Source organism: Cucumis sativus, chromosome 5 (assembly GCF_000004075.3).
Source record: "Cucumis sativus cultivar 9930 chromosome 5, Cucumber_9930_V3, whole genome shotgun sequence".
NCBI lineage: Eukaryota > Viridiplantae > Streptophyta > Magnoliopsida > Cucurbitales > Cucurbitaceae > Cucumis > Cucumis sativus.
In genome coordinates this window covers 4,738,206-4,763,505 of record NC_026659.2, presented here as the reverse complement: position 1 = coordinate 4,763,505, position 25,300 = coordinate 4,738,206, and the positions used below count along the sequence as shown (strand labels likewise).

The 25,300-nt window shown below is 33.9% G+C and overlaps 3 protein-coding genes and 1 non-coding gene across 4 annotated transcripts; 3 read left to right on the top strand and 1 right to left on the bottom strand.

Moving 5' to 3' along the window:
• Positions 1-3,419: 3,419 nt before the first annotated feature.
• Positions 3,420-5,401, bottom strand: LOC101221325 (glucan endo-1,3-beta-glucosidase). The gene is made up of 3 exons (XM_004147647.3): positions 4,867-5,401; positions 3,797-4,655; positions 3,420-3,717 (listed from the first exon to the last, which is right to left on the bottom strand). Exons 1-3 carry the CDS (start codon positions 5,323-5,325, stop codon positions 3,692-3,694), a joined length of 1,344 nt encoding a protein of 447 aa, XP_004147695.2. The 5' UTR covers positions 5,326-5,401; the 3' UTR covers positions 3,420-3,691.
• A 3,772-nt stretch (positions 5,402-9,173) lies between these two features.
• Positions 9,174-16,149, top strand: LOC101221561 (probable dual-specificity RNA methyltransferase RlmN). Its single transcript, XM_004147648.3, has 10 exons — positions 9,174-9,475; positions 9,584-9,659; positions 9,739-9,836; positions 9,971-10,078; positions 10,299-10,385; positions 10,533-10,649; positions 14,302-14,405; positions 14,682-14,821; positions 14,950-15,086; positions 15,175-16,149. Exons 1-10 carry the CDS (start codon positions 9,269-9,271, stop codon positions 15,376-15,378), a joined length of 1,278 nt encoding a protein of 425 aa, XP_004147696.1. The 5' UTR covers positions 9,174-9,268; the 3' UTR covers positions 15,379-16,149.
• A 2,997-nt stretch (positions 16,150-19,146) lies between these two features.
• On the top strand, positions 19,147-23,790 carry LOC101221788 (serine/arginine-rich SC35-like splicing factor SCL30). Its single transcript, XM_031886024.1, is given in 9 exon segments — positions 19,147-19,227; positions 19,230-19,282; positions 19,285-19,340; positions 19,491-19,568; positions 21,088-21,249; positions 21,610-21,647; positions 22,815-22,893; positions 22,973-23,158; positions 23,433-23,790. Coding segments are annotated over 9 exon segments (855 nt in total). The 5' UTR covers positions 19,147-19,154; the 3' UTR covers positions 23,563-23,790.
• Positions 23,791-24,525: 735 nt separating this feature from the next.
• TRNAK-UUU lies at positions 24,526-24,597 on the top strand. The gene has a single exon. It is a non-coding gene; the product is annotated as a tRNA-Lys (tRNA).
• Positions 24,598-25,300: the final 703 nt, after the last annotated feature.

The window sequence follows — 25,300 nt, the reverse complement described above, 5'->3', positions numbered from 1 at the left end:
AAGTATAAAGACTAAAATGAACATTTTGAAAGTATAGGATCCAAAATGAACCAAAGTTAGATATTACAGAGATCAAAATGAACATTTTAAAAGTACATAAGCTAAAATGAACCAAAAGAAAAAAGAAATACCCAATGTAGTACTTAAACCAATAATAACAAAATTATAAGAAAAAAACATACAACGAAATTAGAATTTCACTAAAAAATACTTAGATACATTTAGAGCATCACATATGTTCATGCATCTCATCAAATTGTTTAACTTTTTTTTTTCTTTTTTGTGATTACATGACAAACTCTCTTCTTATTTCTTTTATGAAATATTTTAATTACTTGTTTGATGTGAGTGAGGTGAGAAGAGATGCATAAAATGGGTGCGTCTAAAATCCAATCTTATTGTGTCTATCTTTTACTAGACGATGATTATGCTATCTTAATTTAAAAAGAAATAAGCTAAAAGAATGGTAAATTGAAAGTTTGGTCCATGGTAGAGTTAAAACATAATTCATCTTCTATCCATACATGAAATAGGATCTCAATTGCCACACACAAACAGGGAAAAAAGAACACTCTTAATTTGATTTATATACTTTTGTGAAATAAATACATTAAATTCCAAAGTTGAATACTTTTGTGCTACATTCCTCCAACGTCATTTAAAATGCTTTTATTTCTAAAGTTGGAATCTAAAGATACCTATCCCATAGAGACCACAACTTTTCAATATCAACGTAACCATATATATGTTGATAGATAACACATTCATATCCACCTTTTGATCCTCAAATGGATGGGCTTCAAGATTCTCTCATATGTCACAATTAAATCAACATACATACCTAAATATTTTTTTTATTAGTTTAGAAGAGAAAAAAAGGCAACATTCCAACACTACACCTCTCTTTATTGCTATTTATATTTACTCGTTTAGCTATTTTGAACTAAACTATCAATGAGAAAGAAGACAACTCATATATTTTTTGGGCTTCCTCTTTTTTCTTTTTACTTCTTTATTATTTGTTATTTGTTATTTTATGATCAATTACTTGTTTGACTCTAACTTGTAAAATGAGATCTTCAAATATGATTTAGGATTCCAAAATATCTTTTTTTAAGAATATGTTTTCTAAAATATATATTTTATTTTTTGTAAAATGGGTTTAAAATCTACACTTACATATTTGGTTTAACCTCTTTTTAAATGTTTATATGTAAAATTTTGTTTAGTTTGTTCTATACTAACAATGTTTATACTTAGGTCAAATTACCATAAATGACTATTAGACATTATGAACTAATTTCATAAAAAAATTACACATATTTTGAATCTTTTTTTCATATTAATCACACGTTATGATCTTGAAATGTAAATACATAACTATTAAAAAATTGATTTCCAACGACAAAATATAAATAAGATAAATAATTTTTTTGAGACAATATAATATGAACTAGACGAAAAGATGTGCAATTCAATCATGTTTTTCATTCATCTTCATTTTACAAATCGAACGATCATGTTCTTCATTCATGTTCTCCTAATTTCTTTTATGAATGTTACGTAAAGTAGATTTGGTTGAGAATAACCTACAATTTAATTTTAAGGGTTTATATTACTTATTTGAAAATACTTATATATGACATCTTTTAAATACCTCTGAAAAGAGAAGTTTATCCTAATGGAAAACAATACCTTATAAGATAAATACGGTTAAAATGGAAAGTTTATCCTCCGTAGGTTTATCCTATCCTGGATAGGTTTATTCTAATGGGGAAAAAGGTAAATACTTATATTTATTTAGGTGTATTATCATCTATAACAATTAGGGTTTTTTATCACCTATAAGAACGCGTGAAGATTTGCAAATTTCTATATTTAAATGTATATGAACACAAATATTCAAAGTATTTAAAAATAAAAATAAAAAACAAAAAGAATGAGAAAGGAAAAAATAGATAGTAAAAAAGAATAGAAAGATAGATGAAGAAAAATAGATATTTGGGAGGAATTCCTCATTAAACATCAAATAATAATTTATTCTAAAATTTGGAGTCCGTTTTGAATTACTTAAAGAAAAAAATATCTTTCTTTAAAAAATACATTTTCATTTAAACATTTTTACTAAAAACTCATTGAAAGAAAAATACATGCGTGTTTGACAACTTTTTTTTTTTTTCAAAAGTGGGTTATTGAGTAAAAATTTGTTTGATTTGTAATTGAGTAAATGAATTTGTTCGTAGAGATTTTGATAGAAGTTCGACAACGATCATCAAGATTGGTGGTTTAAGATGATTAGGGACATACACTATAAAAGATAATCAGAGGTTGACAATGGTGGTCATTGGAAGTCAAACGAGGACAATCACAAAAAAAAAAAAAAATGGTTGTTGGCAATTGGGGGATGATAGTCATAAAAAAAACAATTGACAAAAGTTCATCGATAACGTTACCATAAAACAATTGACAAAAACAAACCAACAACGATCACAAAAAAATTACCAACAAAAGTTGATAGGCAATGAGCACGAAAAAATGGTGAAAGAAAGTGAGCCGACGACAATTGACCGAGATAGTTGACAAATAATGGTTGGTGAGAATAGTTGAATGTATTAGACGAATTGTTTCATACAAATTAGAGAGATTAACTACTAAACACAAAAATTATTTTTCTAAAAGATGGTTTTAGGGGTATTTATCTTAAACCACTTTATTTTATAAATTTTCTTTTCAAAAATTCAATTTTTAATCTGATGACTTGAAAATGCAATTGAAACACATCTTTGGTTGTATGTGTTAAATGATTTAATTTCATAATCTTATTTATCCAAAAAAAACACTTTTAGTTTATTCTTCAATTATTTATATATATTGGGTAACTTTCCAACACATGATATTATTTATAACACCATTCATGTAAATTGACACCACAACTAACATAAAAATTATTTAAAGTGAATGATTATAAGTATATCTTCTAAGGTAGAGTAAAAGATAAAAAGTACTTTCATAATCTATATAACGATAGCTAAAGTAAACGAAATTTAAATTATCTTACAAACTTATTATTGGTCTATTATTTAAATCCTCCTTAGTCTTATTGTACTGTGTTTTGTTTTGTATAATTATAAATCATTTCACCAATATATTTTACTATTTTACTCCAACATGCTATGACAAATTTCATATTTTTCTTTCAACAAAAATAAACATATCTATCTTTTCATATTTTTTAAACAAAACACAAAGTTCATGTAATTGAATCTAGGTGGAGAGATGTTTTATGTTTACTTAAAAAGTTAATTCAATTCAAATATGTATTTGTGACACTGATTATGTTTGAATAGCTAAAGTGCTTAAAAAAGCAGCAGTGGTAAGAATAAATATGAAAATTAAAGGGAAGAAGGAAGAAGAAAGAAGGAAGAAGAATGGAGTATGTTTGAATAATTAACTGAACCTCTTTTTGAATCTCCAAATCTCACTTTTGTAAAATGAGAGCGAGATTTTTGTAGAAGAATCCAATTCAATTGCATCAAAATAGTAATAATCATTATATAAAAGAAAAATGAGAAAAGAAAAAAAGTTGTTCAGCTTCTCTATTGAGTACCAAGCTGTATGAGGCCTCACGGTTTCCTCTCCTGCACCCCCCGTACGAAGTCAAAACCATCTCTCGCCTCCGCTGCTCAATCTCTCAAGAGAACGCACACCCGCCGTGACCTGCATCACATTACCCAAAAGCTCCATTCAATTCATGTCAGTGATTTAATCCCAAGAAACCAAAAAGAGGACTACTTACTTGGATTCACGGTGGTTAGAACTCCGGTGTGACTGAAATCGCAGTTGTAATCGTGGCGCCCGGAGGTTTGATAATATGAATTCATGACGTAAGCCGCGTGGGACCGGACATCGTTAGGTAGAAAACACGCGCCGCCGGCTTGGATCGGACGGCAGTCCACGTTCGAGCTGCAAACGTAGTCAATGTTCTTCTGTAAGGCATCAACGGCCGCGTCGGATCTCGGCACGCACCATTTCTTCCCCGACGGAGCCACCGGTGTCGGCCTCCTACCGCCACGTCCCCGACCGCCAAGCATGATGTTAGGAAGACTATAAACCGGAGTAAAATCGGGTTGAAACAAACCCCAGTTGCGTTCGGCGGTCGGACCGGGTTTAAGATTTTCATTAAACAAACCGAACAAATACGTTTCAAATTTTCGGTTCGGCATCAATGGCGTTCCTTTCCCAGAATTGACATGCCATACCAAGTTCCTATTGTAAGTAGCAGCATTGTCAGGGCTACAAGCAATGTAGTCGCAATTTGTGGGCCATCCCGTTTCGCCGAGGACGATATTAACGTCGGCGTAGCCTAGTTTCTTCATGGCAGAGTAGATGGCGTCCATCATGCTATCGAACATGTTGGTGTAGGTGATTTTGGTGTACTTGTCGTAAATGCCACGATTGGGTTTGAATAGAACATAATTAGCCATTTTTGGTGAGTAGCCGAAGTAAGGATATGGGTTCACCATGAATGGGGCCTTGGTTTCTCGTAGGAATTGAAGCATTGGACCGAATATGGCTCGATCGTACCCTCGCCTGAACCGTCCCATGCTTGGTGGCTCTGAGATCGAGAGGATGCCTAAAGAATGTGGAGATGTGACCTGGAAAATGAAAGCCACGTCGTTAAAGATTACGTAATGTTAAAGATTTGGAAATGGTTCGTGATGGTTCTTTATAATAAATGTAGATGGTTTCATCATTAATTTAAAGATCACTCGGAAGAATTAATCATTACCACCCAACAGCTTTAAAACGGCTTTTTTCAAGAACAGCGATAAATGAAAACGAAGAGCAACAAATCAGCATAATTACCTTAACGTCCCTAATTCCGGCGAGAACTAGAGCTCGGTGGAGCGATCTCATGGCCGGTACAAGACGAGCGATCAGAGGCTTATCATTAGAATGTATGATTTCATTCCCCACAGCAATATAATGAATCCGCGTCTGAGGGTGAAACGGCGCGATATGTGCAGCTACCCATTCCCGAGCGAATGCCAGATCCGCTAGATTAGGGATCAAGCCGTTGCCGACCGTTACCGTGACCAGGATTCCGCTGCCGGCGAAGGCTCTTAGGATATCCGGATTTGTATCAAATATCTTCACGCGGTCGATTTTAGTTTTTGTTTTGAGGAAGTTCGCGACCTCGGCCGGCGGCCGGAGGTTGTTTCCTAGGGTGCCGTAGTTGACGCCAATGGCGAAGACGGCGGTGGTGGAAATTTGGAGAAGGAGGAAAAGCGCCGCGGAGAGACGGCGGAGTGCGGCGGCGGACATGGTTGGGGGGCGGTGGAGAAAGGGAAGAGAGGAGCACGGGGAGGGGCTTGGGAAACAGGGGAAAGTGGGGAATATTTATATAGTGATAAGAACACGGAAAAAAAAGTGAAAGCATTGGGAAGGTGGTGGCCTGTGGGTGTCGGGTTTGACGAGACGAACCAATGGGATATCGCCAGGTCACTAAATCTGAGGTGGAAAATGGACGGCGTGTGAGTAAAAAACGATGTTCGCGGGTGAGGATAAGATGGTAAGATGACAGCCTCAACATTTTTTCTTTCTTCTTTGTGTGTTGTGGCTGAGCTGAAATTTGGGAGAGATTACTTTTGGATGCCGTAAGAAATCAAGATTAAATTGTTACTTAAAAAAAGAAAATTGAAATCCCAACAATCAAATGAATTTTTTTAGATATTTGCTCTTCAAAGATAGATTAAATTTACTTTTTACTATTATTTATTTATTTTGTTGTTCTTGATATGTAATTAATGGTAAATAAGTCTACTTTAGTAATAACATTAGCATTATTTTTTATCTTTTAGTCTATTTACTTTCCGTAGAGATAGAGTTTATTTGAGGCAATAATGTATGTGTTCTATTTTTCTAAAGCTAACACTTGTGAGTTGTGTGGCAACTCACGATAAAATGATTTAGGGAGTGTTTGGTTTGAACTTTTTAAGTGTTTACTTTTGAAAACAAGTCGTTAAAATGTTCATCAACTATCCAAAATAAACACATGATTTAAAAAAAAAATGATTTCAATTATTGAGTTTATGCTCAAATGAAGTATAAAAAAATACATATGTTAAACTATATATATAAAGTTTTGTCACGATCGACTACTAGTTTTTATTACGAAATAAATTGACTTTATAATTTATAAATTACATAATAAAAACTAATATTTGGTTTCGATAAAACTTTTCGTGGTAGATTTACCATTTTCTTAAGGTTCCAATATAACAAGTGATGTATGAGAATTTAAACCTCAAACTTCAACTAATTCTTTGTAAACTAAAATGTATATAAAATTATAATTTTAGTTTTTAAAAAGCGTGTAATTACATTTTATATTTTCAAAATTTATTTTTTTAATCTCAACTTTTTATATAAAAGCAAGTTTAATTAGTTTGCAGGTTGAATTAAAAATATATATATATTTGAATATGATATTTATTGTAAATAACAGATAATTATGTAAAATGATAAAATAAATAAATTGAAGGAGTTATAAAGGTAATTTGAAAAGAAAAAAGATAAATATTTGGAAATAAAAAAAAGTAAAGGAAATGCAGTCAATGTAGACCAAAAAACATGAAATTTGAAAGAAGAGAAATGTGCATTTCTAAAAATATGTACTTAAATTGAATAATGAAGAGTTGAATGTCAAAAGAAATGAGTTGATTTTACAGATTTACCCCCTCATCAGAGCGTGTTAAAGAGGTGTATCATTAAACGCGTGGGAATATGGTCATTGTTTTTTCTTCACTCAATTAAGAAAAAAACAGCTAATGTTGCGCCCTAATTACTGCTCAACTGGATACCGGAACCGCAGGTTAGTCTTTTCAAAGTTTAGTTAAATACCACTTTCGTTATTTCAAGGAACAAAAAGAAAACCATTCCTTATAAATGGTAATTGATATACTATTTTTATCCACGTGCTACTCGCTTCACCTTTGTTCATCTTTGTACTAATCAAGAACCAAAGTTTAGTCGATTGGTTTTACAAACAAAGGTCTAAATTTTAGATAAATTACAAATTTTCACGTTATTTATCAAATTAATAATAAAAATACAAGTAATTAAACTTGTATGAATTTAAAATTAAAGATATAAATTGACAAATCATGATCACTTTACGTTTGAATCAAAATAATATTATTTAGTTGAGGTCAAATATAACTTTAATATAGCCTTGCATTGACCAACCTACTCCAAGCCTAAAACTACCAAAAGAAATTAGGAGTTCTTTCCGGTTATATTTTTTTACTTCAAAAAAGTTTAGATATAATTCTTCCAACAACTAGAACACTCTCAAGTTTTTTTTTTTTGTAAGATATACATTTTTTTCTTCCTCAAATCAAACATACATTTTTAGTCTAGAGAGAATAGAGTATCAAGTGTTATTGAATCACATCACATCAAATTAATACAAACACAGCTTCAACTTCACAAATTAAACTTTTTTGAAAATTGTGTGTAAACAGATCGAACCAATATTATATAAAAAAACAAAACCAACTAATTAGTTTTATTCGGGTTAGTTTACTCCTTTATTTTAACACTTTTTTCCTTCTAAAATTTTGTTTTCATTTTCACCTTATTTTGTAGGGTCGTTTTTACTAGATTTAAATTAAAGTTTTGTCAATTTCTTTTATATATGTATATAAAAATTAAAATTGGACACTTTTCGTGAAAACAATACATAACTAAATAAAGAAACCAACAAAATATAATATTGAAATAATAAACTAATATCATATAATATATAATATAAAGAAATAAAGAAATTTGAACAATAAAAAAACATTTAAGAAAACCAAAATCTCAAATTTATCCGCTCTCTCGTTTCTTTAAAAATCATTATTGTCTTACACTTCTATCAAATTAAACTATTTATAGATAATTTTTCAAGAATGAAGTATGTTGTATGTTGTGGGTAAGAGAATGGAGTATTGAAACTTTATAGGATGATCACTTTTTACCTAAATGTAGTATGTTGTGGGTAAGAGAATGTTTGGGGCGCGGGTTGATACTTGTTAATGGTAAATGAATGGAGTATTGAAAACATTGAAACAAGCTAGAATTGGTAAAATGTAACTTCTCAACTTCACCATCATTTAATGTTGATGGGTCAAACAATGAGTTTATATATTATACTAAATCAACTCAACATAAAACATTTCCATAAATTAATTCATGGCACTTTATAATTTATTTTTTAAATTATTATTTTTTTTGAAATTATGTGAACGAGGTCATTCGAAATTCAAATATGTCATCTAAAATTTTCAAATAAGTAGACAAAATTTGTACGTGTATATATATATCTTGAAAATGTTTGAAGGTGTTCTTGCCATCTAGACCTCGACTAATCTCATTTGATTTAGAGGTAACATATACCCAATCACTCTTTCAATGTTTGGCTATCTAGAACTATTTGCATATGGAATAATCGAAGTACGACATCCCTTCAAACCAATGATCGAACTAAATCGAATACTGTTGTCCATCACTAATAGAATATTTAAATTATAAAAACACAAGATTCAAAAATAATTTTAAATTAGTAAATAAATATATATTTATTATTTTCAACACAAGTAAACATGTCTATCATTTATATTAATGTTTATTTGTAGATTTTTCTACGATGTAATGGAAACATCCATTCATTTTTTTATCGATATTAAACCCGTGAAAATGTAAAAATATCAATATTGATGTAAATTCAAAATATGATTTTAACTTTAAATTTTTATTTTTATTTTTGAGTGCTAAAAAAATTGATGAAAATATTTTATAAATTTTTTAAAAAATATTTATGACGTTTTCAATAGTTGAAAACTTTTAATTTTTATTTTTTTTGTAAAAAATCAAGTGGAATAATATGGATATTTTTTACATAAATGTTAGAGTTAAACGTTATTATAATTTAGCAATTAATTTTCAATACAACAGGTGGGAGAGAGAGAAATTTTGGATTATAATCAGAACTTTAACTCTTAAATATTTTAAAATTTAGAAATTTTACTAAATTTTTAAATATTTTCTTAAAAGTTTTGCAAAAATGATTTTCTTTACTAATTCACGAAAATACTTTTCCTTTAATAATCGATTAAAAAAAAAGAAAAAGGGAAGACGTTATCTTCCGGAGGGCAAATTGGAGTGCGAAACAAAGCCCTCCGGGGAAAAAAAGAGAGAACAGTTCTCACTCTTCTTCTTAACGATGATTGCCATTTCAACGGCGCTCATTCACCAAGTTTGCTCGCCGTCCGTCGCACGTGCATTACGCCCTCGCTGCGTCGCTGCCGTTCCCTCTCGGAACCTCTCCACCTCCATATCCCCTTCCGCTCGGCCTTCTCCTGAAGCTCCCAAAGTGCTCATTGGCTTGTCGGACCAGGAGCTACAACAGCTGGCCCTGGACTTCGGTCAGGTGACAAACAACAATCACTTTCTTGTACTCTTAAAGTTTTTCGGATTGCTAGTATTTGATGGAGGTTCTTGGTTACGTATCGTTAAATTATCTGTTGAAATGGATTAGGAGAAGTATAGAGGAAAGCAACTCCATCAACTTATTTACAAGAGGAAGGTCAAGGAAGTTGAAGAGTTTACCAATTGTCAGTCTTCTTTCTTCTTCTTAACTTAATTTCGCTGGTTTGTTCATTATCTTGTCGTACTGATTGGGGTTGATTGCAGTGCCACTGAAATTCAGGACTGATCTTCAAGAAGCTGGATGGAGAGTCGGCCGTTCGCCTGTTTACCAGTCTGTTACTGCAGCTGATGGGACCGTGAAGGTAGTTTGATATAAAGAATTTTTCTACTACATTATTGTTGAATTGTTAAGATTTTATCAGGAAATGTAAATGGTTTGATGGTTTTATTACGATTTCGTTTGACTTTAAGGCATCAATGTGTTAAAATTTTGCAGTTATTGCTTAAGTTGGATGACAATAGGCTGATTGAAACAGTTGGCATACCTGTGGAAGACAAAAACAATAAAGGTTCAGTTCGTCTCACTGCTTGCATCTCCTCACAGGTATTCTTCAATTTGATCATTCAAAGACATGGATTTTGCGATATTTTATATGATTTGGGCAAAATCTTTAACACAATGTCAACTCAAAAAGTAAACAAATTGCCTTGCAAGCACTTGCAATGATTTCTAAACCCCTGGGACACTAGACATGGTATTATCTGCAACTCATTATGGTACCATGACTTAAAAGTGAAATTTCTACTGAATTTCAAACATCAAGGTTGGCTGCCCTCTGCGCTGTTCTTTTTGTGCCACTGGAAAAGGAGGATTTTCTAGGAATCTTCAGAGACATGAAATTGTTGAGCAGGTATTTAGTCTCTGTCACAGACTGTTTTCATGTTCCATTAGAACTTGTACTTTCTGATATCTAGTTGTTTCAAAAATTTGAAAAATTTTGAGATCATGTCAAATATAATTAATCCTCATTGTGATTAGTTGTATCATATGTACGCAGGTATTTGCAATTGAGGATATTTTCAACCATAGGGTGACAAATGTAGTATTCATGGGAATGGGTGAACCAATGTTAAATATGAAATCAGTGCTTGAAGCGCATCGGTGCTTGAACAAGGTTTACTTTTCTAGACTAATCTTGTCCTAGTACTTTCTGGGATAATTTTTTGTTTACTATTTGATTCCCCTTAACTTTCTTTTTCCCTGCATTTCCTCTTTGTCCCATTAAATGTATTGCAAGAGAGGACTAGGAGAGGTAAAACTGGCATTAGGGCGTTTTAATGGTCCTGACTTGTAGGCCTTTGTCTTCACACTTTGGCAAAGCCTTCCATTGTATGAAATATACAGAGGAAAGCCCTTCAGGCCACCCTGAATTTCTAGTTATGCCCTTTGGTCTAACAAATGCTCCGACCACATTTCAGTCACTCATGAATCAAGTGTTTTGACCGTTTCTCCGACATTTCGTGTTGGTATTCTTTGATGTCATACTAGTTTTTAGCACGGACATCACCGCACATGAGAGGCATTTGGGAGTAGTGTTCAATATATATTGAGACATAATGAGTTATTTGCCAACTAAAAGAAATGCGTTATTGGCCACTTGAGAATATAGTACTTGAGGCATTGGATTTTGAGCACAGGGGTGGAGGCCAATGTGAAAAAGGTCAAGGCAATGGTGCAGTAGCCACACCTACGGATGCCATGGAGGGGATTCCGTTGATTTGTTATTATAGGTGTTTTGTTAGAAAATATGGAGACATTGTAGCCCCTTCACTAAACTCCTCCAAAAAAATGCCTTTAGTTGGAATGGTGAAGCTACCACAGCATTTAAAGAACTCAAACAAGCCTTGGTGTCGTTACTTGTGTTGGCCCTTCCAGACTTCTCACTAGTCACTACCTTTTGTCATTGAAACAAATGCATCTGAATTTGGTTTGGGAGCTGTTTTATCTCAGAACTCGAGGTCGATTGCTTATTTTAGTTAGAAACTATCTCCTCGAGCTCAAATCAATTCTATCTATAAGAAGGAGCTGATGGTTGTGGTGATGGAAATCCAGAAGTTAAGACATCATTTGCTGGGAGGGAAATTCCCTTGTAATTTCTTTAAAATTCTTGGTTGAGCAAAGAGAGGTGCAACTTTAGTTTCAGAAATGGTTAACGAAGCTGTTTGGGATATGACTTCGAGATTTTGATTCAACTGGGCCGCTAAAATAAAGCGGCAGATGCTCTATCACGAATAAACCTTTCAACAAAGTTGCTAGTTATGACCGCACCTGGGTTAGTGGATGTGGAAGTAGTTATGAAGAAGGTTGAGGAGGGCGAAGAATTACAGAAAATTATAGCCATTTTGGAGACAAACCCAGAGGGAAAACTGAGATATCATGGACTAATAACCAGTTGCTATAAAGAAATACTATGTTAGACCTCCAATCATTTACACCTACAAAAAGAAGAAATCAGGGAAGGGTATGATGGGAATTACGCAGAAGACCAAGGGTGGGGAGGTTCTTAGGGGTGAGTGCACCCCTGATGAGGTATATAAGGAATGTTTTGGGGATTAGCAAATCAGGTCATATTTTGGGTAAAGGCTGCTGAGACTTGTGAGGAGAAGATTCCAGCCTTCTCAAAGGAGTTGGAGAATAACCTTGGCATTTGTCTTTTCTTTCTTATTTTACTGTGCTGTCTTTTAGTGGATACTGTGGAAGTGGATATTTTGTGAACTCATTTGGATTCATCGATAATAGAATCATAGCAGAGTACTGTCTCTGTTTCTCTATTTTTGTTGGGATTTTTACTGAGTTTCAGGGAAGGAATCCTAACAGACTAGTCCTACCACGTACTCCAATACCTTCCCTATTACATACTTTTCACGATTCCATACTAGGAGATCACTCTGTATTCTTAAGAACATTCTAGTGAATGAATGGGGAGCTTTATTGGGTGGGAATGAAAATAGATGTGAGAAAGTGTGTTGAGCAATGTGAATTGTGTTAGAGGAATAAGTCTGAATCTCTCTCACGAGCTGGTGTTCTACAACCTTTGCCATTACCCGAGTTGATTCTGGAAGATTGGACAATGGACGTCATTGAAGGATTGCCAAAAGCGAGAGGTTATGGCTCTATCACGGTGGTGGTAGACCAATTGAGCAAATTTCTCACCTCATTGTTCCCAAACATCTTTTCACTGCCAAACAAGTAGTTGAAGTGTTCATCGAAAGGGTGGTATGTAAACATGCAATTCCAAAATCTATTATCACAAATGGTGATGAGATTTTCCTAAGTAACTTTCAGAAAGAATTGTTTACTGCTATGGGAACTGTTTTAAAAAGAAGCACGACCTTCCATCCTCAAATTGATGGGCAGATGAAGAGAGTAAACCGATGCTTAGAGACATTCTTAAGACTTTTCTGCAGTGAACAATGGGCCAAAATACAAGTGCATAATATGGGCAGAACTGTGGTATAATACAACCTTCCATGCCTCTTCAAAAACAACTCCATATCAAGCAGTGTATGGAAGGCCACCACCTTGGCTGATATCTTACGGTGATAGGAAGACAAAGAATAACAGTGTTGATCAGCTGTTGAAAGATAGAGATATGGGAATCAATGCTTTGAAGGAGAACTTGGTCATTGCCCAAAACTGAATGAAAAAACTAGCTAACTTACGTCGGTGAGAGTTAAATTTTCAAGTGGGAGACGAAGTGTATTTGAAGTTGAAACCCTATCAACAACGTTCCTTAGCTAGAAAAAGAAGTGAGAAGCCCTCACCTAAGTTTTATGGACCTTATCGAATTACTGAGAAAATAGGAGAAGTGGCCTATTGCCTTGAGTTACCACCAGAGGTGATCATCCACAATGTATTTCATGTATCTTAGTTGAAACTGAATTGGGTTAAACTCAGCGGGTACAGTACATTCCACTAGTGTTGATTGAAGAGTTTGAATTACGATTAAGGTCAGAATCAGTATTCAGAGTGAGATGGAATGGAGAAATTGGTGCAAATGAGTGGCTAGTGAAATGGAAAGGGCTATTGGACAGCGAGGCCATGTGGGAGTCAGTTTGCCTCGTGAACCAACAGTTTTCCTGATGCAGCTTACTGTAAAGCTTAGGAAATTTATGAATAATTCTTCTGATATCTTTATCAATGAGAGGAGAAGCCTTTTATAGGCTGAAGTTTACAAGAGTTTGTTGAAGTTAGTTATTTTAGAACTAACTCAAGATACAAGAATTGGTAACTCAAGACACACAAGAATTAGTTAAAGAAGTACTAAAGAACTTAAAGAAACATCAAGAAAGGAGGATGTTCTATGTCATTTCCTCTTTCCACCTTGAAGACAAGGTGCAGTTCAATCCGAGCGGTAATGTTGACCTCCAATTCTTCCGACTTATAAAAGAAGGGGCTAGAAGGGAAATTCACAAAAGCTGCTGAGGGTCCACTAGGTTGTTGGTATAAATAGGAACACTTCGGGATTGCTGAAGTAGGTATTTTTTAGTAATAGCTGATGAGAGCTTTTGGGGAGAAGTTGCCAGCCTTCTCGAAAGAGCTGGATTGTTTACTATTTCCTTTGTGTTTTTCTGTGTTCTCTTACTCTATATTGTCCTCTGGATTATTACTTGGCTTGAGACTTCTGCTATTACCCCTCAATATATATATATATATATATATCTCTCGTTCCAGATCGTTGTTCTATTTTGCTTGTTGGATTTTACTCAGTTTCAGGTGCAAGAGTCTTTGACAAATTTCTTATGAATTTGTCATATTTTCTCAAGGATGTTCAAATTGGACAAAGAATGATTACAATTTCTACTGTGGGCGTTCCTAACACAATTCAAAGGTTGGCTTCTCACAAGCTTCAGTCAACATTGGCCGTCAGGTAACATGTATCCTACTGGAAACTCTCTCTCTCTCTAAAAAAAGAAGTATATGTCATAATTGGTGTGAATCAAAAGTCCAACTACTGATTGAAGAGTTTTATCTAGCATCTAAAAGTTTTCCTCTCCCAACCATAAGATCAAAATTTCAATAGTTTTTATCCATGAACTATTAGGTTGTTTTGAAAAGATGATCTGTGGACATTGTAGGACGAGGTCCTTAGATTTTTGCTCTTTTTTGTTTTACATTGATTAAATCTTCATTTTATGTTCATCAGCTTACATGCACCGAACCAGAAGCTTCGGGAGACTATTGTGCCCAGTGCTAAAGCATATCCTCTCGAAGCACTCATGAAAGACTGCCGTGATTATTTCCTACAAACTAGTCGGAGAGTATCGTTCGAGTATGCACTTTTAGGTATTGGCATCGCTTTAGCATGACAATGCTCATCTCTTCTTTCATTATGTTCCTCTTTGTAAATTCAGGCACCCTTCATTTAACGAATTGTTTCCCCCTTATTTTCCGGTTGCTTATCATTTGAGCAGCTGGAGTCAATGATGCAGTAGAGCATGCTGTAGAACTAGCAAAGCTTCTTCACGAATGGGGAGGTGGCTATCACGTGAACCTGATACCTTTTAATCCCATAGAAGGCTCTGAGTATCAGCGTCCATACAAGAAAGCTGTATGTTCTCAACAGACGTGCTAATGTTTCATATTATAAATGTATATTCTGGCCTTCACTGATCCATCATCTTTTCTTCTATCTTTAGGTGATGGCATTTGTAGCTGCTCTAGAGTCCCATAAAATCACTGTAAGCGTTCGTCAAACAAGAGGCCTGGATGCAAATGCAGCTTGTGGTCAGCTAAGAAACCAGTTTCAAAAGAATCCTTTGCTTGTCGATTCTGACATCAGTCAGCCTGAAGCAGCCGAAGCTGCTGAAGCTGCCGAAGCTGCCGAAGCTGTGGCATGTTGATGCAAAAAGTTCCTTATTATTTGATATTCTACCGACTTCATGGTGTTGCATCCACCTGGAGGCTTGAAGAGCTAATTTCTTTTGTGGGGGCAGAGGTGCCTCAAGGAAAGCTTGATAGATATGGATATGAAGAATGGAGGGGCAACCGGCACATCCAGGTCTGTTTTATACTCTATATTCACAGGTTGTTGTTGTACAAACGGTGGAGCAATTGAGGAGGGATCGAATTGTGCATTTATCGACGTATCAGTATACCAATGGTCTGTTGGTTGACCCTTAAATCTAAATCATTGGTTTCTTAGAGGGGGAGGAAATCTGAAAGAGGCTTATTTTTAACTACTGCTTATCCACTAGCTGAAATTCTGCTTAGTAATTATGTGATTTCATTGGATATTTCCCTTTTAAGGCTATCTATCCAAAAGAACATGTGGTTCAAGTTTTCAACCAGATGTCAATTTAGAGTTGTTTTTTGGCCCAATGTACTGATGCTTAGTTTAGGATGATTTATTTGATATTAGATGTCTGTACCCATAAATTTAAGTTTTTTGGTTAATCGGTGATTCTACGGTGTATCAAAGCAGGTGGTCTAGGAAGTCGATAATATGATATTAAATTTGACTTCACCCATAAGTTTAAGCTTTTAGGTCAATAAGCTTATTAGCAGTTATCATTGTTGGTTGCATTGACGAGTCTTGCTTGAGAGATTCTTTATGATTATTATTTGTACACACAACATATATGTATCATGTATATTTAACTCCTTCAAGTCAATTGTTGTGTCTACAACATTTTTATTTTCCCCTTAAGTTTTGCATTCTTTATAAGTAATATTGATACTCAATAGCAGTTTATGGAATCATCATGGGTTGAGAGTCATAACCATGAGAGCATGACCTTGATAGAAGACTAAGAGATCCTTAATTCAATTTATGGTGACCACATATATGAGTTGTCTCATAATGTTAGTTGAAGATAAGTTAGTCTTGCCAATCATGATTATATATATATATATAACAACAGTTTATAGTTTGTTTGATTTATTCTGTTTTAAAAAGATTTGATGCATACCTACTGGCTTTTCTAATTGTTCAAACTATCTATATTTTGAGTCAGAGTGAGCCTTTTTACTTATGTATGAGTGAATTTTATTAAATGTACGAGAAAAAAAGCAATCTGACTTTATCAAATTACAACCCAACTGAAGAGTGTTGCAATATATAGTTAAAACATTCCTTTAGCATTTATTGAAGTATAAAGTAATAGTAATTTATGCATTCATTTAAGTATTAATAATTTATGTATTTATTGAAGTATATATAAAGTATTAGTAGGACGTGGAATTGATGAAATTTAAGAGTTAAAAAGGCATAGTGGAGAATCGTAACATTAAATTATGAGTATTAGGTCTACATATATTCAAATTAGGCTACCTTATATAACAAAAACTCTGGAAGCGTGTCTCTTTTTCAAATCAACGTTTATCAAAGTTACAATATTAACACTAATTTATAAACGTTTCAAAACTATTTTTGAAGTTTAAATTTCAATTTTTATTCATTCTTGAACAAGCTCTCTTGCTATTTTATCACACAAGAAACCAATTTGCACGTAATAGACCATAGAGGGGAGATAGCAAGATTCTATGACGTCAATAAAATGTATAAAAAATCTCAATTTCAAAAAGTAAGGAATGCATATTTACTATTAATTTTAAAAAGAGACTGTTTCCCTTTGTATCTGTATCGGTCCCTTTCTTCAACCTTCGTCTCAACTTCTTGGCACCACTGCACTTGTTTCTACAATTTTTTCATCGTTTCTTGTTCTAAAAGGTTTGTTGCTCTTATCCTTTAATGCATGTTGATTTTTTTTTTTTTTGTTCTACAAGTATGAGTTTAGGGTTCGTATAGTTCAATGAAGTGCATCGCCTAACTCTTTTTTAATAATCACCAAACTGTTATTAAACTGTTGTCATATTTTATTATGTAATCTCTCATATTTTTCTATGCAATCTCCCACATTTTATTACAAGATCTTCCATAGTTTACTGAGTAACCTCCCACAGTTGTCCAATTTCTTAAACAATCGTTAATACACATCTTTGTACAATTTGGTGGGGAGTGAGACCAGTTATGAAGCAATTATGTTGTAGGCCATATGAAAGATCTGAAGGTCATAAATGATATAATGTGTAGTGAATTAATGAATATCCTGCTTCAACGACTAAATATCGATCCACACATGTTTGATATTCAAGAAAACATGCAGACAACCATTGATAACACTTGGCACAAGGCCATTTAGGTCACATGATGTGTACTGGAAAACTTAGGAGATCGTGTAGTCAAACTGCAAGAGTTCGCTCAGTTGTAGGAGATCACTGGTAAACGATGGAGAACAAGTAGTAAAATGTGGGAGATCATTTAATAAAATAGGGACGATCGTTTAATAACTGTTGGATGATCTTTTAGAAAAAAAGCTAGGCGATGCACTTTGACGAACAAAACAAATCCTGAAACTGTGCTCAGCGAAATGGAAAAATCAACATGAGTAATGTAACTTTCAAGCATGAACCTCGATCTAGAGGGAGAGTTGGGAGACATACTTGGAATTGATATCGATTCAATTTTATACGTATATATGTGTAATATAAAGAGCATAAAGTTGAGGCATGTTTGAGCTCCTGGAAGCCTATGCTAAATTCGCTGGTCCTTTCAAGACATGAGAGATGAAAAATGAATAGAAGCAACCGACAAAATGGTAACGAAAAGCTAGATACGAAGGATGAAGGAGAGAGACAACAAGAAAAAAAGAGATACGATCACACAAGATAAAGAAAATACAACACATGTTTGATAAAAAATCTAAAAACGATAGATTAAATGAAAGCAAATGAGAATTAAATTATAATCTAAATGATCGTAAATTAATCGTCATTATCTCTTAAATATGAATTTACAGTTCTTTTATAAACATGTTTTATATTTTAAAAATAGATAATCATTTCGTTTGTAATATGATCTTATTATAGTTTAGACTTTGTAGTTATAATTATTATTTAGTCTTGATAATTTGATAAGACGTGACAAATAGTCTCATTGTATAAAGTTCTAAACTTAATTTTTAAGAGAGGACCAAACAACGTTATAAAAATCCAAACCCTACATTTGCATCGCAGTCTTCGAGAGTTCACAAAAATCAGATCAAAGGAAGAGTCTTTCTTCGCATTTTCTTCTCTTCATTCTCTTACCTTCAGGTAATTATGAACTTCCGATACCTGGATTCACTATTTCGTTTACGGATGTTTATCTAGATGATTCTCGGTCGAACCCTAAACCCATAGTTGTTTACCGCTACTTTCTTTGTTTCGATCGTTCCGAATTAGTGTTTACCTTCACTCTTATTTTGAATTATCTTTGTGTGTCCCTTTTAGGTCAAGAAATGGGGAAAAGAGGTGATGAGAGGAGCCTTTTTGTCGAACCCTCTCGATTCCCTTTTAATATAAACGGATGTATCTTGTGTGTGTTTATAATCTTCAACATTTTTAACATGTATCTTAGCAGGCAATTGAGAGTTTCAGTGGGACCTGAGCCTATGAAGTGTAGCTTAGGGTTTTAACATTCAGAACCCCCTTTTTCAGTTTAGGATCATAAGTGGGTGTCATTGGATTAACTACTATTCTATTTAGGTAGTAATTAGTTTGAATTGGTAGGAAGTTTTGAAAAATATGCATCTTAATTACTGACCTCACCTGATCATTGTTGTGGACAGGTTGAAGCATGAGAAGATACAGTCCACCATACCATAGTCCACCAAGAAGAGGGTATGGTGGTCGTGGAAGAAGCCCCCCGGGTAGGGTTATGGTGGTGGCGGTGGAGGTGGCGGTGGGGTGGTGGTGGGTATGGAAGGCGAAGGGAACAACCTCATGGTAGCCTTTTGGTTAGAAATATTCCTATGGATTGCAGGTCAGGATTTCACCACTTTTTTCAGCTACCTCTTATTGATTTGTCCAATTTAGGTTTCAGTACTAACTACTACTTTTCTAATTAGTGAATTTATTGTTTTCTTTCACTGCATTTAGAGAATTTGACATTTGGTTGTATTGGTACATTTAGGCCGGAGGAGCTTAGAGCGCCATTTGAGAGGTTTGGACTTGTTCGAGACGTGTATATTCCAAAGGACTATTACACAGGGTGAGCATCTTGTGTTTATTTTTCTTATTTGTTATTCATTCAACTCAATCCATGGTATGTGTTGGATTTATCGAGCTGTTATTCTACCGGATTTGTGAACGTGTACTTCTACTTTCCTTGTGAGTTAATTTGGTAATTACACATCATTAAGATTTGATCAAATGAACCTCAAGCAGGGTTCAGGTGGTAATTTTAGGTTTACTTGTTAAGCATTAAGCCAAGCCTTTTGGGTTAGAACTTGTGTCTGATTACTTTCTCTTGTTTGATGCTCTCAGTCGTGTGCTAAGCTTCATATATAGGTCAATCAAAATCATAGTCATAATATATAGAGCACATTTAAAACTTTTCTAATTTGCATTTCAAGATTCTATTTTCAGAACAATGCCTGATTCTTTTTCTTCTTTCTGGAAAGAACTCTCACGTGCCTACGTACGCAAGATGAAATGAACTCTTAAGCAACTGTTGGGGGACTCTTTTACAACTACCTTTTAACTTGATCAATTCTTGAGGGTGTAATATGTGCACTGAACTGAGTTTTAATTTTTTAGACAATTTTTTTAGATTATATGGAACATCCAGCTGAGTTTGTTATTCATAGTCTGAGAATGAAGAGGATGAACAATGTCAAATGAAATTTCACCGGACCTTATTTTTTCTGGATGGATCTTATTCCCATTTCATAGTGTGTTTTGAACTGCTTTGTCAGGGGGCATATTGGTTTGAACTTTGAAGTTAAAACAAGCCCAATCCCCTTTTAATGAGGGTCTACTACCTTTCACCGCCTAACATATAGCTCATCAAGAATGTAAAGAATAGTATCGAAATGAGGGTGTCTCTCTCTGAGGAGACATTAGATAACTACACCCATCAATAGAAGTTGATAAGGAAGAGGGTAGATTCTTGAGCAATTGAAGCCAACGAGTTGAAGGTTACATAGTTGTGGGATCTTTGTTCAAGTGCTTCATTTCCAAGCGTTTGAAGAATAGTCACAAATTTTTGGTTTCAAGTAATTATATCAAGAGATGTGAAGTTTATGAGGAAGAAGGTATATTCTTGAGCAATTGAAGCCAACAAAGTGAAGGTTTTAAGGTTGTGGAATGTTTGTTCAAGTGCTTCATGTTTTCCAAGTGTGTGAAGAATTTTCAACTCATGAATTGTTGGTTTACTTATATCAAGAAATATGAAGATTTGTCAAGTCAAGTTACGTTGAATTGAAGTGCTTATAGTTACAAGAATATGAAGATTTTTCAAGTCACTTGCCTCTTTCATGCTTGATTGTAAAGATAAGGTTAGCTACTAAACTTTGAAATTCGCTGTGCTTTATGTAACTCCAGCCCCAGCTTTGATGAAAGCAGTCTGAAGTTAATGCTGGATATGAAAAGAAAGCTTTTTAGTTTATGACATCCCAAATCCTTAGCCATGAAAATGTATATTAATGTAATCATTCACTCTTATTACCCAAGATTTGGGTCCAGAATGGGTTTCTTATTTTTATCTTTTTTTCCTCAATTTTTTTTAGTGAGCCTCGAGGATTTGCATTTGTGGAGTTTGTTGATCCTTACGAGGCTTCTGAAGCTCAGTACCATATGAATGGGAAAAAATTTGCTGGTAGGGAGATTACTGTGGTCCTTGCTGCAGAGTCGAGGAAGAGGCCAGAACAGATGCGCCAAAGGAGTAGAAGGTAGTTTGTTTATTCTCATTTTCCTCTTTTTCTCCATGGTTTCAGGGAACAGCAAATTTACTTTCCACCCCCTTGCATCTACTTACAAGTTTAAGTTGCATGGTTGTTTGCTTGAGCGTTGAAGAAATATACTTATTATTTTTCATCCGTCAAAAAGTCTCAGTTCTTTTCTGTATTGTAACTGAGCTGAAATCATCTATATCTTTTCTAATGTTTATTTAGTAGGGTGGGGTGGGTCAAAAGCAATCTAAAACTCTCAGTTCTTTCCATTCGCTGTGTATAGTAGCCTAACAGCCTTTTATAATGTTTATTTAGTTGCAACTTACATGTTTTTTACTATTCCTTTTTTTAACTTTGCAGGGGACCATCTGGCTATGGTGGACGCCGTTCTCATTATGGTATGGGGACAATCAGTCTCTCTTCAAATTTTACTAACCTTATCTTTAAATAGCTTTTTCAGTTAAGTGAAAACCCCAACATAAAAAAGTGAGAAGATCTCTTATATCCAAATTCTCAATTTTCTAGTTCATGGTACTTTTCGTAACTGTTCAAGAAGTCTAGCATTGTGTATGGTTTTTCCCTCACAATGTTACCTGCAAAGTTTAGTAAAGAGCACATCACAACAATTTCAAGGGCAATGACACTCTTCTATTAGTAGGAATTAGGGAAAGGTTGAAAACACCAGTTAACTTGAAGTAGAACATATCAGAAACAGAAAGATAGTTAACCAAGAGAGTTGCCCCACCCCACCAAAACCTCGCATAATCAACCTGCCCTTCACAAATAAACCTGGCACGCCCCACTAACCCACAACTAACAGCCAGTGTTCGAATTTCCTGATTTACTCCTAGAATATGTCTTCACATCTTGTGTGTGTGTGTGTGTGCCATTATTTCTAAGATGCACGTGTATTCTTATTTGACTTTTCTTGAGACTTAAGATTGTTGTATTTATTTGCAAGCTCAGTTAAATGGTTTTATACATCATTTAGATGGACTTTTTATTTTATTTTTTATGCAATGATCTTAGTAGTTTCACATGCAGACAGATGAATTATGGTATCTGAATTTTGTCCTTTTACTTGAAAGTTGAATCATTCTTTCCTTATTTTGTCCTCGGCTCTGAACCTTTTTTCAACATGCAGCTTCTTTCATTAGGTTCAAATATAAGCATATAATAATTCTTTTTGGGTTTGTTGGGTTCCTTAAGTGTGTGTGTGTGTGTATTAAGTTAGCATAATGTCAACACCTTTGTTATGAAAATTTGAGTGTGCAGTTTTGCTGGTTTTGTTGATTGCTTAAATTAAAAACGAACCTCTTCTGTAGTCTGTCTGTACATTTATTTCTTTGTGGTATTGTAGGTTTCAATTTGTTACTAAATTTCAAGTACACATACTTCAGCTTCTACTAAATAGATAAAACATATTTATGCTTGGAATCAAACCGATCCTTAATTATTGTACTAGACAAAATATGGCCATTTGGATTTTTGTATTCAATGATCAAACCTGGTTTCAGGCAGTAGTTCATTTGATTTGATTTTTTTTTTTGTTGGGGTTCATATAGGACGTTCTAGATCACGTTCAGTATCCAGATCACGCTCCCCTCGCCATCCTTCGGGTTCAAGAAGTAGATACCGATCAAGGTAATCGTCTATTTAAAACGCCTGGTTCATATTTATTAATGCTTCAGATAGTTGTAACTATGCTATATGAAATTGTCAGGTCTTACTCTCCAGCTCCAAGGTGGCGAGGCGACTATTCTGTTTCCCCTGGTAGAAGGCACACAGATTACCCTGAATCACCTAGGGGTGCTCCTCGTGAGCGAGATGTTGAGAGGAGCCGACAAGTATATTCTCCTGGTTATGATAATGCTGATGAGCACGGTCAGAATGGAAATGGATATCACGAGTAAGTTGTATGATTAACTGATGACTTTTGTACATGCCTGACTGTGTGGTTGGTTCCTTTCATGTTCTTGTTGGCAACATGACATTTTTCCATAATTTCAGCCATTTTGCAATTTTGACTTCATTGCTTTCTGGCAGCACCTTGAATATGAGACTATTTTTGGTGTTTTTCATTTTTTTTAATCATGTACTTTATTATATTTGTTTACTGTGCTTGCTTAGAAACATGTTCTGTTCGGTTCTATTTATACATTGATCCATTTTCACTTCTTTAGCAAGTCACCTTCGGTAGAACATCAAGATCACCTTCGGGTTAATTGGAGGGCATCTCCTGGTAGAACATCAAGATCACCTTCGGGGTCCCGATCCCGCTCTGCTGATGCATCCCCCAGACATGGTAGATGATTTTTCTTTGAGAAATATGACAGTAGTCGATGATGTAAACCATCTTTTCTAATATAAAACATTTGTTATCCTCCACTATCCAGGAAAAGTTTTTAGATTGTATTTTGTACGATGTTCTTAGATGTGTTGGGATGTTCTAGACGGGAATCTTATTTGCTCTCATTTGAAGTTTAAAAAATATTATGCTACTTTTCTGGATTACTATCTCATTATTCATATTCATTAGCATCATCGGTTAAACCGTGGCCCTTCTCATTCACAATGTGCTATACACATGAAAATTTTGATCTCTACAGGTTCACTTTCAACCATCTTGACTTGGTTGAATTTTTTTGGAAAAATATGATTCAATGCTTCTTTAAAAAGTTACAATTTTCCTCTTTTTTTCTTTTTTTCGTGAATGTTTCAAAAACTATCCTTGAATGGAGTGGTAGTGTTTTTATCGCACTTTTTCTTTGGGTTGTTGTTACACTGTTTTGGTTCTTGAATTTCATATAAAATTTAAACAAATTTCTATTATAGCCGTCATTGAGAATGCTGTTGCATACAAGCATTTCTTATTACAAGTAATATATACACAAGTTGTAGCACTTCTACGTATTTGATTATAAGGTTTTACAAGTACTTTTATTCAAATACCAAATCTTTTGAGAATTTATAGATTAGAACGCTATTTCACCCCTTGAGAAAGATAAGCTCAAAGTCCCTCAACATTCTCTCCAACATTTGAGTACCGATTTAACGATTTTATTTTCTTATTTTTTGTTTTTAACCCACATTTAGTAATGGAATTTGTATAATTGAGTAACTAATGCAGTCTAATCTTGATATATGTCACAAATTTGAAAATGGAGGGTTACCGTCCAAATATCTATTCATATTAGTTAATTGAGTGTGTTTATGTTGAATCGAATAATTTGTTTTAAAGATTTATTCTATTCGGTAGATGTTCAAGACAAGCAAGCCGTCTTAGCTCAGTGGTAGAGCGCGTGGCTTTTAACCACGTGGTCGTGGGTTCGATCCCCACAGACGGCGAAACAGTAAATTTTAGTTTTCTTTTTCTTATATAAGAATAAAGTGCCATATTTTCTTTAGAAATGGTCAATCCTATTTTTTCAAAGAAGTTTATATGGCAATAAACAAAAAAAAAAAATAATAAAATAAATCTCAACTTTTTTTTATTTTCTTTCTTAAAAAAGTCCATTGTTAAAATGTCAACTATTTAATTTTACATTTTAATGTTTTGTTTTGTTAACTCTTTTTATAAGTGATTTTAAAAAACAAAGCAAGTTTGAAAACTAAAAAGAATCAAACAATCATTATGTACAAATCTAAAAAACTTTAGTCTGCGTAGTTGTTAACCTTTAAATGATTAATCAAATCAATGATAATTTAGAGAACAAAAGGAAATGAAGAACTCATAATGTTTCAACATATTTTTAATATCTCAAGTCTTCCTTATCATAGAGTCAGAGTTTTAAATCTTTTTGGTACAAAAGTACAAATTTTCAAAATATAAACATTTAGAGATATTCAGTGTCTGTTTAGTAACGTTCTCGTTCTTTGTTATCTATTTATGTTTTATTTTTTAAGAAAAGAAGGTGTTTAGTAACGTTTTTTGTTTCTTATTCTAAAAAAAAAGTAGACACGTTTTCCACTTTATAAAGAATTATTAGGAGAAAAAAAATAGTTTCTCTCGTTTCGTTTCTCAATTATTTTTATTGGTTTTATTTTTATT

What these genes read in the sequence shown, in the direction of transcription:
- LOC101221325 (XM_004147647.3), bottom strand. Translation starts at nt 5,325, where the DNA reads ATGTCCGCCGCCGCACTCCGCCGTCTCTCCGCGGCGCTTTTCCTCCTT. An exon ending in CCGGAATTAGGGACGTTAAG is followed by an intron (nt 4,656 to 4,866) that starts GTAATTATGCTG and finishes TTCATTTTCCAG; the next exon opens with GTCACATCTCCACATTCTTT. An exon ending in TCTAACCACCGTGAATCCAA is followed by an intron (nt 3,718 to 3,796) that starts GTAAGTAGTCCT and finishes AATGTGATGCAG; the next exon opens with GTCACGGCGGGTGTGCGTTC.
- LOC101221561 (XM_004147648.3), top strand. Translation starts at nt 9,269, where the DNA reads ATGATTGCCATTTCAACGGCGCTCATTCACCAAGTTTGCTCGCCGTCC. An exon ending in AGTTGAAGAGTTTACCAATT is followed by an intron (nt 9,660 to 9,738) that starts GTCAGTCTTCTT and finishes GGTTGATTGCAG; the next exon opens with TGCCACTGAAATTCAGGACT. An exon ending in CAGTCAACATTGGCCGTCAG is followed by an intron (nt 14,406 to 14,681) that starts GTAACATGTATC and finishes TATGTTCATCAG; the next exon opens with CTTACATGCACCGAACCAGA.